This window comes from Hetaerina americana, unplaced genomic scaffold (genome assembly GCF_022747635.1).
Source record: "Hetaerina americana unplaced genomic scaffold, ioHetAmer1.1.p SCAF_2, whole genome shotgun sequence".
Taxonomy (NCBI): domain Eukaryota; kingdom Metazoa; phylum Arthropoda; class Insecta; order Odonata; family Calopterygidae; genus Hetaerina; species Hetaerina americana.
This window is the reverse complement of record NW_027286763.1, coordinates 70,686,960-70,699,389: the sequence shown is the minus strand read 5'-3', so window position 1 is coordinate 70,699,389 and position 12,430 is coordinate 70,686,960. Positions and strand designations below refer to the sequence as shown.

The window sequence follows — 12,430 nt, the reverse complement described above, 5'->3', positions numbered from 1 at the left end:
ATATTTTTGCGAGAAATGTGAAACGATGTGGTGTTCTGCTCTTCAATACACATATGTATCGAGTCCATCTGAACCGTGATTCAATTATTTCGGTGTCCTTCAGAAATATGGTCCGCTCCCTCCACTTAAGCCAGGTTATGTCTCGTTAAACTGATGGTTAAGGATAAAAATCACTGAAAACTTTTATGACTGCAAGTTAAGTTCAAAACCGAACATTTAAACAGCTCAATAGCTGAAGGACGATGTCACTACGGTTACAGCATTCACATTCATTAATGAGCAATCTTATTTGTTTTTAAAGTTGGGCTTGTCGGTTATCTCCTCTTCAAGTTAACGTTCACCTTAAATAACGATTAGATTTAACGAAACATTAAAAAAACCGGGTCTTACTGTAATAATTTTTGGTATGGTAAATTTGTGCGATCTACCCAATGGAAACCAAATGCGATAGTTCCACTTTCTTCGCTGTTGTTTATTTTTTCTTATCGTCGAAAATCGCCAGGACTTGAATTATTCAACTGTATCAATCCAAAACTTCATGATCAACAAAAAATAAATTTCGGTATGCTGCTAACTGATCCTCCTACGGCGATACAAGAAGGAAAATAAGGAATCGTAGAAGAGGGAATACGGATTGGTCTCTTTGAATGTACTCAGGAGTGTAACCAGTACAATTCTACTTATAATGAGGCGTGAAACTAGTGATTGTGGAAATTGAGGAGTTTTGCTAAACTTGGGTTTAAAGTGTTATTAAGTAGACATTTTGCGGATCGAGGTCACTTTGCTATACTTCCAGATAAATACTCGAGACATTTTGTCGCTGCGTGAGGAGTGTTTATTGCCTTCTTCGACCTACTGCTGAAATGGAAATGCATTTTTCCCTTTCACGAAAGTGACCATCTGTCCTCAGCAATTTTAGAATTCTGTGAATTGTTTTAAGTGGATTTTTTTCGGGAATCGCGAGAACCAGGTGAAATTTTATTTGCCGTCGGTTGTACAAAAGCACGAAAGTCAATGAGCGATTTATGTTTCATTGGTATTAATTTTGGGTCCCTTGCTGCTTGATGAATCCTCCATGTTTATTGATCATTGCTCCTAGCATAGTAAATTTTTGTGTAGAAATTGCAATGCAAAATTTTCGAATCTGTTGTGATGTTCAAAAGTGAAGATACTTTTCTTATCATTTTTCGCCCTCTTCAACATAATATCATGTTTTACGCTATGGATTCTGTAGCATTATTGATGAAATAGACCAATTACACGCATATCTCGCAACACATTGTTAATTCTATGTATGGTAAGCCTATTACTCCTTATCAAGAAATCGGATCGTAGCTGATGTGAAAACGCTTTGACGGTTATGATTTTCGTTGGGATGCTTTCCAGCCTTCTTTCTTGAATTATTTTTTGCAGCGAGGGTGTCTAGTGAACGGAGAAATTCAATTTTCGCTTAAGGTACTCTTAAATCATTTCCCGAAATGGCAGTTTAACTCCTTTGAAAAAATCATCCTAAAGGAAGCGCCTATCTGTAACCGGAGGAGTGTAATTAATATTTCGAATATTTGTAATCTTTTCTCTAAAACGATGGGCAAAAATCTAGAACAGATTTGTGTGAAGTTTAAGGTTGTACAAGAATTGAAATCGCGCGCAAAAAGCAGTCCTATAGGGAGCGAGTTCTACGTAGTTCCATTGATTGTTAGTGAACTATTTCTTTGAATCCTGGATATTTAGCGGCTTACATAACATTTAACCATGATAGTTATCATTACCACCATCCAGAATGCTAGAGCTGAGAGGCTCCCTAGGTTTCGAAGAAAATGTTCTGGTGACGTCTGGCGACTGATAGGAAATGTTCATTTCTGAGGGAAATAAAAGTGTGATTCAATCCTCCTTCAGACCTGTATATAGGTAGGCCCTTGAATATATTTATTTCTTCCACTCTTAACAGAAACTGTTCTTAAAATCCGAATTGCCATCATCAGCTTTTCACTCCCCAGTTGTGAGGCTCCATAACATGTGAACTCCTCTTACGTAACTATCGGCGCTTTATCGTCAGTATCAACTGTCACCTTTAAAAAAAACAGGAATAAGAAAAGCGCATTTAGATTTTATGGAAGTTTTTGTCACTACGATATCTGATCAGCACAAGTGACGTTTATGAACTAAAGGAGTACACGACCTTGAAATATCTTTCACTGGCATTAGAATGTATACGGTGAAATGAAATGAACATTTTCAAACTTTTTAGTGATAGCAAACGCTCAAATACTTCCAAAAACGACATTGTAATTAGTGGCTATTTGAAAAACATCCTCATAAGTGATTCAGGATAACGGAAATACTTTCTTCATAAACAATGACTGAAGCAATGTAATGATAAACTTCACGTGAGACTTCACTTAAGGCTCTCTCTCTCTTTAAGTGCCGTGGGGGAACTCAATGAAGTGGCACAGCACCCCTTCGTCCACTAAAGCCGCCTTATTTAATTAAGAGCATCCCCAAAGTGGACCAGACTGGCCAACTCAAATTCAGGCTCTCTGTGTTCGCAACAATTTTGCATACATTATTCCAGAGTGTAAATAGTTCTACTCAGCTAAATATTAATATTTTAAGGTTAAATATTTAATAAATGTCTCGACAAAGTGATTCTAACCTCGGTGGTGATAATAGACTGCAACCCCATCAGTTGCATTTCAACATTTATTGTGCTGGTGAAGAATCTGAGCAACTCGCAATAGTAAAAATAATCTTATTGTAATGCTTGTTTTTTATTGTTATATTTGTTATTTATTATTATTTTAATTATTAGGACTCAAGCCCCTTAATATAAAGTATAAAAAGGTAATAATTTTATTGCATAAATACGAAGCAGACAGGTGATCAAATATAGTTTGCGAAAACATAGAACTACAGGTTACAAGAGACCCTCAATAGTGGGTGGGTTTGGGTCTAGTGGGTGTAAGAATATCTCTAACTGTTGAAAATTCAATCGGCCATTTTCCCGATATAATGGGCAAAAGCATTTTTATAACTACGAGGTTTCCTCGCATTTTCAATAGTCCTGCGGCGCGACCCTTCTCGCGGTCGAACCGGAATATTTTTCGTTTCGCCATCAGCTGTCTCTCTCACTCCGCGCGAAATCCCCGTCGTGCATCCATCGTACGGAGGAACATATTATCGGAAGAGCAAGACTCACACCCCCGCCCCCAGGGGTATCCACTCTCCCCCCTCCAAACTCTCTCATCGGATGTAATTGCAGGCGGAGTGGAAGGGAAGTGTGGAGGAGCCGGCATGGAGGTCGACCTCCGAGAATGTTTTCGCTCCGATCATCGAATTCGAAAGAAGTCTCTGAGGGAAAAGGGAATGAGAGAGAGAGCGAGAGAGGCGTGTGAGGAGGAGGGGAGAGCGACGCCGGTGATATTAAATAGGCCGAAGGAAGAGTCGGACAAATGAGATAATGAAGAGCGGTGAACCCGACCGGGATGGACGACGACTCGTCCCGATGCGGCGTGGTCGCGTGGGAATCTGAAGGGAGAAAGTCCACGGGGGGGGGGAGTCCTCGCAACTCTCAAAAGGGGGGGAGGCCCCTCGGAAACGGAGGAGAAGCGATGGGTGGGCCAATATTTTCAATATTTTTGTGCCATCTCGGATTGCTGTAAATTACGAGGAGGGCGATGGGGGTCGACTTGGAACACCGAAAACATCACAAGGGGACGTGACGGATGAATGGGTTGATGAAAAGGTCGGCGGGGAGTGTCCGATGTAATGGTGGGAACAAAACGGTGGAAAAGCAGAGGGCATGGAAACGATTTTAATCCCTTGATCCCTTTTCTTTATTCATTGAGGAGGGGGGAAGGAGGAGAGACTTGCGCGGTCGGAGAAGCTTCTTTATTTATTGGCAAGGTTTAAACGTAAAGCTTGGCTCGGCGCCTCGCTGCTCAGTTATCTTTCTCGTGTTCAGATGGATCAGTTCGCCGGCCGGTCGTTTAATGGCGAGAGATGGCTTTAAATGAAACTGGAGGAGCTGGAGGTGAGAGGTTAGGCATGCGCGGACGGTATGGGAATCCTAGCACGTGATGAATGAATTAATCCGTCTCCCGCGAAACGTTGCCTCGGAGTCACGTGCCGCGTCGTTGACAGCCGCAGGCTCGGAAGGTTGAGAGAGCCACTCGCTAAGCAGGCCGGTACCGCTTCCCTCACCAGCGCTTGATGCATCAACAGTTGTGCACGCTACGTCGTCTTAATTCATCGCTACCCTCAATTCTACTTTGGTTGCTCTTGAAAGCTGAATACGTACTCTGAGCAGATGCACCGCCACATTTCCCTTGATATTTGCTCATTGCCTCGAAACGGAAAACAATGAACATGAAATAATTGGCGGCATGTGGAACACCCACTGCCCTCGTTAACTTTTCCCCAGAATGAGCCTGAATATGGAAATGCGAAGATATTTCTCTGTCCAATATTTTTACATGTTTTATTGGCATTTTCTTCTTAGGAGTTGGCATATTACGACAAATGTTAATATTTATTAATTGTAAGCTTTTGAAAATGTTCGACCCTTTGATCAAGAGAATTAACTTAGGGTCGAAGTAGTATTCATGCAAAATCAATGATTTCTCATTACGACAAAATGTTGAATGAAAAGCAAGTAACCAGCTTATTCTGGAGAAGAATAAACCGTGTACAAAAAAGAAAAATGTTTCTTCCTAATGGAAATGATGAAAATATAGTAACTTAGTGATTTCATAGAAAATTTATTTCGATACGACCCCGGTTTCGACGTTCAACGTCATCTTCGGTAAAATTTATTTCACATCACTAAGTTACTATTTTCTCTTTTAAAATATGAATCAATTCCATGAAGTTACGTCTGAAACCATCAATTATTTCTTCCTAGTATAAATTTCCCTATCACTATCTCACTTTTATCTTGAGTCTGTTTCTTTTTTTTATGAATATTTTAAACATTTTGTGTGACTGCTTTGCTAAATACCCCTCGTTCACACAATCCAGCCTGAGGTGGATTCTTTTATTCTGCCAGTCAACTGAAAGATGAAATCGGCATTGAAAAATCAAAAGTTTATTGGTAGGGTACAAGTACGACCATTCGGTGCAAGGCACGGGAAAAATGCAGCTATAAAGCTATTTAAAGAACAGCAGTTTATGTTTTTAAGAGTCACTTGTGGCTATCTACATTTTACTATTTTAAGGCCGTTGTACTTAATGCCTTACGCATAGTTGTTATTGAGTTTCAGTGCGAATAAATTCTGTGTTTATAGGTGATTTCATTTGACGATTATTTTTGCGCCGACGTCGTGTACTTGTCGACTGGATTGTGTGCGCATTGCAAACTTTCTCCATTCGATTTCGATTTTCTTGTCAAATCCTTTGACATTCTTTCATTTACGATGAATTCTCTTCCCATTCCAGGTGGTGCCAAAGGAGTGCCCTCTAAGCCTGAACCTGGCTGCCTTATTACCTAGGCTTCCAGACCTGGGATCGCTATCCCAGCGTTTGGCCGGCGCGCTCCCCACTTCCCTGCGCCGCAACCGGAGGGCCGCAACAGCTGACCCAGGGGACACCAAAGAAGCCGCGGCGACGACCACCAAACCATTGCACAAGCGAGCCTCCAACATGCCGGGGCTACGGGGTCGACGCGGGTGGTGCGCCTGCTTTCAGGTGAGGATAAGGCGGGTCCTCCCGACTTCGGTTAACGGCAGACTGGAGTCAGAGTTGACGTGGAACGTCTCACAGGGATGTTTATTTTTCGTTTTCACAAGCCTTCTAAGTCAATCCCAAAAGTAGTATTCTCTATCACCTTTGCCATAAGCACTTCGTGTGGTGACCTTGTAGGTAGAGGGTTCATTTAATGGCCTTGGTGGCCCGGCAAACCCCGGACCATGGGTTCAAATCTCGATCAGTGCCTCTGGACCACCCCGGCTATGATCCAATCGAAGAGATTTTTTTCTGAAAACCAGAATTTCACGGAAAATTGCTGGCAGTACAGCGGAAGGAAAGATCTCCACCGACCTAAATGCGCGAATTTTCACTCGTCTTACGGGCGTACTATGAGGTGGGATCTATGTACGTATATAATCACTTTTCCATCATATGGGGTCAAAAATTTGTAATATTGGTGCATTCAAATGGTACAGGATAAATACCACCGTGTATTGCTTCCAGGATTATTCGGCACTCGCCTTTAGTTTGCAATCGTTAGTGTTTGCAGCACTTACAAGCGTCGGAGGATACTCCTTGCTTGGAATGTATCTTCACTCCCGAAAATTGTGTCCAGAGCGTGTTATCCCTAGCCGTTGACGGTAGTTACGAATTTCGGTTGTCCGTGACCAACAAACACGACTTATTTCCGAACCCCATTTTTTCGAGTAACTTTACAAGTATTGATATCGCGGACTCGTGCCAGCGACTTTTTTGTTTATCTCTGAGGTTCCCCTACTATTTTTTACTCTCCCGATATACTACCCCTCCCGAGGAACCGAATTCATTTCTTTTCGCGACCCAGTTCCACCAATGGGCCTTTTTCGTCACAAAATTGAAGTTGTTGCGTATTGTCGTCGAGCCGCCGTAAATCTGGTGGTGTTATGAAATACTTCATAATTTTCTTGCTCTTTCCAAAGATCAAAAGTTCTCTTGACCCAATAATATGAATTAATATGCGAGTATGCCGGTTTTAATAAAATCAAGGGAGAAATGTTTTAGGATGTTAGACGCCAGAGGAGGCAAAAACTCTTTTAAAACTTTTTATGGAAATGAGTTTAGTGTTTGGATATTTCATAGAATTTCACGAGTGCTATACAAATTCTCTAGGTATGGTAGAAAACAGAGGCGGAAGGCCGTGGATAAATAATGCCATAGTGGAGAAAAATATAGCACGAATAAATATTTGGAACTTGACAAAACCATTACAGATCTGTTCGTAGTGGAATAAACCATCCATTTGAAACATTAAAGTAAATTATGTAAGGGAAGGAATAATAAAAACGCCTTGCGAGGAAAGAGATACCAATCGAAGGGCTAAGGTGAGACTGAAGGGTTGATACGTAATCAGGAGGACACCTGGAATAGAGGGAAGACTTATTTTGAAAGCTTTATAATTATAAATTTTAGTTTTTATTTTATTTTTATTCAATTTTTACTAATTTTTTGTTGGTTTGACAACAGGTACACAAATGTTTTCATTTATAAAACATTTGAGTTATGGTTAATAGATCTATTTTTATTGATAATTAGATTTATGGAGGAAAACAGTAAGACGTGAGGTGGATACAGTAGATGTATGCTGTGAATGCAATGCAAAATTTGTATTTACAGATATTTCATACTACCACAGTGATAGAAGATAATCAATTCAATGTATACTATATTTCACGACAAAGAATTGGAATAAGTTGGCATCTAATTTAATCTCTCTTTTAATTTAAAGTTGAAGTCAGTTACACACACCTGTATTTGTTCTATTTGATATTTATGAATTATCTAGTTTAGGAGTTTGTCTTATTTCATATTTTTATTCAAGTTATTGGTGAACTAGTTAATTCGTGCACACCCGCGCGTGATTCTGAAGATCAAAACCTTTAAATAAATGCATGATTTAAAAAATCAGTAATGGTAAACCAAGCATATACTAAACTAGTCTATCCCATAACTTTGGGACTCTTCCTTACCAAATGCTTAAAAATCAACCCAAAGAAATTGATAAAAATTCGATATTCATAAGCGAAATTCTTCTCATACATTCCATGGATGTCTCGTGCTGGGCTCAGCCGTTGCATATTACCTCGATTAAAATCATCACCAGAGAAGAGTTGACCAACCAAAATAATTTGAAAGGATGAATGATTTTTCATATTTAGTTTGTCTGTTGTCGGTTTAGGGAAAAAGGTTTATATGGTTGACACCCGAGGATCGTACGTTAATTGCGTCGCGCTGTTATTTCCCCCGGACCACGCCCCTTTCTTTTCAGGATAACGAAAGGTTTTATCCGTCCTCCAAGGCATTGCATTACATTTTTGTTCTTGTTTGTTTTGAGAGAAGAAAACTCCCACGCTTAAAAGTTGTATGGTGCTACAATCCTTTTCGAATAACTGTTTTGCCGACTGCACATGGAGGAGAAATTAGGAAAAGTAGAAAAAATTGGCGAATATTTGCGGACAGTACGTAAAGTAGGACCCACACGATTTGCAGGGCTTACGAAAAGAAGGTATATCGTCAGCACCTCGCGCTGGGTTGATATCCTTTTAGTGGTAATGTGCAGCGTAGATGGTCACGTTTGCACTTAATGTCCGACAGTCACGTGTATTTCCCCAAAATTTTTCATGGTACGAATGAATTTTTACATCATGTCATACGTTTTTTTCTTCTCCATTTGAACCCGTTTATTAAAGCCCTATAAACCTGCGCCTGAAACATTATTCTTGTGTTTTTAGGTAGGGCTTCTTCACCTGCTATTACGGGACTCGTTTAGGGGTTATGCCCGTTGGTATTTAACAGATTGGTGAATATCAGGGTATTCACGAGTGCTGGTTCATTGGTTCTTTAGCGCGTTGCCTATTTACTTAAAGGTTATATCTATATTTGATGTACAAGATGTTTTAAATATAAAGATGGAATAGCAATTATGCAAGATAGTAGAGGCTTTATATATTCCCAAGAACCTTGTATTTTGCAATTTTGTTTGGCCCAGGTAGCTTAACTGTCTTAATTAAATGAAAAGCCTCTTTTTTTCCTTTTCTGAAATTACGTTTTTTACCATGGAGAGAGTGAATGGAACTTGAAAAGTGCAGGGAGAACTTCCTTCTCTCTTTAATTTAATGCTTTTTGCCACGTGAAAAAAGTGTCTGTAGTAAAGGTCAGGAATTTTACTGGATTTCTGCTTAACACTTTAGTTGGTTCTTCCAATTAAAACAGTTTTCATTGTTTAAGTCTCAAAATACCAGTCTACCAGTTAATATGGCTTCAATTAATTAACCCATCGATTTACCTATTGACAACTCAGTAGTTGTTTTTTCATCGTAGATTACCCGTATTGTTACTGGAATTTATGATTCTTAAATAATTTTAATACAGGAGTTGTATAATTTTCTCTTTCCATTCCCCAAAAAGTAATAAATGAAAGCTAATTGGCTAAATGAATGGTAGGATTTATTGAATACCCAAATGGCTGACTAATACTGTTTTTGGTTAACCATTCAATGAAATTTAATTGCTTTCACTAATTATTGGTTGAATTATTATTTTGCTAAGTGAATGGTAGGATATAATGAATACCCAAATGTGTGACTAATACTATCTTTGGTTAGCCATTTAATGAAATTTAATTGCTTTCACTTATAATTCCTTTAAATTGTTATTTGGTTACCCAGCTGTCCCAGGTCCAAATGTGCATATGACATCTGACCTATCTGCATCTTTAATATTACTTAGACTCATTGTGCTCTTTGATCATTTCAGAATGATGAACCACCAGAAATCACTTATTGTGTTGTGGACCAAACAGGAACATTGTCCCTGCAGGCTCTCACTCCAACGCAGCCCATGCCAGAAGATGAAGAGGAACTTAACACCAAATTTGCAGAACTTGTCGTAAGTTCTAATTGTCTAATTATAAGTCTAATTGTCTAATTTATTAGTTGTTTATCGATGTTGTAATTGACTTTTAGCTTTGAGATATATCTGAAAGATTCAGGCATTCATGGATGTCCCTCTTGTGTGTGTGTATGTGTGTGTTTTTTCCATGGTGAATGTACTGGTATAAGCAAAGAGTCTAAGATATAACCATTAGAATTTGAGGAATCAATGAATGATAATTGCATTTACCCATATTGTTAGATCTCATTGACAGGATTATGATCCTTTCTCTTCATCCCCTTCCAATTTAGGTAGACTGTTGCCAAAACACTTGCCTTTGGTGTGTAATTTCTGTGTCGATTTTATGCTTTGATGCTATCTCAAACTTGCCAAAAAAACACATTGGTACTGTTACTTTGTCCCTACTTTCTCTAAAATAATTGTGAGATGTAAATAGACATCGCTTTTGTTTGAATGTTATACATGTATATCACTTTCTACATTCAGTGAGAACCTTGTGGAAAAAATTAAAGAAGCTTTTTCTATACCTCGATAAATCAACTGAATAAAATATGTGACATTATTATTGGTAGGTCATACTCACTCAATCCATATTATTTGCAAGTTACCAATTCCTTTGTTTTTCTTCAATTACTGTGTTACTTTGTCATTGATAAACCCGTTTCTTTACTTAGCACATATTATCATATGCAGGTACCATTGTGTGGTAATATCTCACCAGGTTTTGGCATTACATTTGATGGATGATCCATTCCCATTATCCAATTCTTTACTAATCGTAGAAAGCCAAATTTACTTTGTAACTACTTGCACCAAGCTTTTTTCTAGTGCAAATGACCATCTATTTTGTCTCATGTGGGCATAATTCTCTTTGCATATGTTAAATAAATTACATACAAGATTTTGCGTGTTTGTCTTTGTGTATGTTTCAAATTTTTCAGCGTAAAAAAATATATTAACATACTCGTACATTGGTTATAGATTTAAGGAAGAACAGGTTAGGTAACATGAATGAATGAACACATGGTGTAAGTAAATTTCACAAAAGAATATGATACATCCGTCACCTGTACTTATGACTCTCGCTTTAATTCAATGGGGAATCTTGTAAACTTTTAACGGAATGATCATTACAGAATGAAAAAAAATGAGTAGCAATCAGGATCCCTCGATTCGGTTACTTAGCACTGCAAAGTTGACTAACTGTAAATTTATTATTTATTATGAAAACACCCTGAGAAAATTTTCCCTTTAAATCAACAGGAAGAATTGGATCTCACTGCTCCAAACAAGGCAGCTATGCTCAGCCTGCCTTCAGAAAAGAAATGGCAAATATACTGCAGTCGTAAAAAGGTATTTATGGCATAAAGCTTGCTTCCATGATGCTCTCGACTCAATATAGCAATAATTTTTACCCTTATTTAAACAAATAATCAATTGTGCTGTTGTTTTTTACTTAGGACCAAGAAGGAGAAACTGATTTATCTCATCTACCTGAGTATTACATAGAACGTGCCAACGCATTAGCTAAGGTGAGTTCATAGCTCTCTTTTCAATAAGTTGTTTTATGTGACTGTTAGAAGTCAGGTTTTTTATGTTCAGACCAAATGAATTGATTTTATTTTTACCTGTTTCTAAGTATAAAACTGAAACAGGCATATTGATTCCTCAAGTTTCGTTCTAAATGATGAATTTTGTCAATGATTTATAAAGAAAGAAATTTTATTTAGCAATCTACAGGGTTCGTACGGAAAATAAGTGTACTGATTTTTTCCCACCGCTCCAGGCGCGCCCAGCACCGCTCTGACGGGCTGCGATTGGAGGGGGGTATGTTGGCAAGCGACGCTGAAAAAGGCAGTCGGCTCTGAGCTGTGGTGTAGTGAGGAGCTCTGTTAACGCGAACCTCCACGCTCGACCCACGTCACGGAACGCGATGCCGAAGTTTTTGGAGCAGCGTTATTCCATCAAATTTGCGGCAAAGCTTGGGAAATCGTCTACCGAAACTGTCGGTATGATTAACCAGGCTTACGGGGAGTCAGCCATGTCCAGAAACATGATCTTTCGGTGGCACAAGATGTTCGTGGAGGGCAGAGAAGAGGTCGACGACGAACCGCGGCCTGGACGCCCATCAACGACACTCACCGACGAAAATGTGCGAAAAGTTCGCGATGTACTGAACTCTGATCGTCGTCTTAGTGTTCGGATGATAGCAGAGCAGTGTAATGTGCCAAAAACAATAGTGCACGAGATTAAAAACATCTGGCGAGCGATCAAAAACATCTGGCGGCTGCATCACGACAATGCGCCGTCTCACACCGCGCTTGTCGTGTCGGACTTCTTGGCCAAGCACGGCGTGGCAACGCTGCCGCACCCGCCCTACAGCCCGGACTTGGCACCACCGGACTTCTTTCTGTTCCCGAAGATAAAGAGGAGTTTGAAAGGAACGCGATACGGGACTTTGGACGCCGTCAAAGAGGCCGTGACGACGTGTCTTCGAGAGGTTCCCGATGATGCCTTCGCGGGAGCGTTCCAGGAATGGGAACGCCGCTGGAACAAGTGTATCGACTCACAAGGGTCCTATTTTGAGGAATATTGGCTTAAGATATGTAAAAGTGTAATAAATTTTTTTTCCTGAGCTCAGTACACTTATTTTCCGGACGAACCCTGTATGACTATTAATGCAAGTTTGTTCTGTCTTGAACACTGATTATATACTAATGCTTATTTTTCACCGTTCACTTTTCATACCATTATATGTACATTAAGAATAGTTAGTGAGATGAATCATACTATTAGTTTTTGTGATTTAGGATAAAAT

General features: G+C 39.4%; 1 protein-coding gene across 1 annotated transcript in view; it reads left to right on the top strand.

The window, feature by feature from the left end:
• The window catches only part of DAAM (disheveled-associated activator of morphogenesis-like protein), an 87,972-nt gene that overhangs the window by 59,955 nt on the left and 15,587 nt on the right, over positions 1–12,430 (top strand). Inside the window, exons 2-5 of the mRNA XM_071585234.1 lie at positions 5,434–5,682; positions 9,475–9,606; positions 10,876–10,965; positions 11,073–11,144. Coding sequence (XP_071441335.1) covers positions 5,434–5,682; positions 9,475–9,606; positions 10,876–10,965; positions 11,073–11,144 — 543 coding nt within the window. The remainder of the gene's footprint in view (positions 1–5,433; positions 5,683–9,474; positions 9,607–10,875; positions 10,966–11,072; positions 11,145–12,430) is intronic.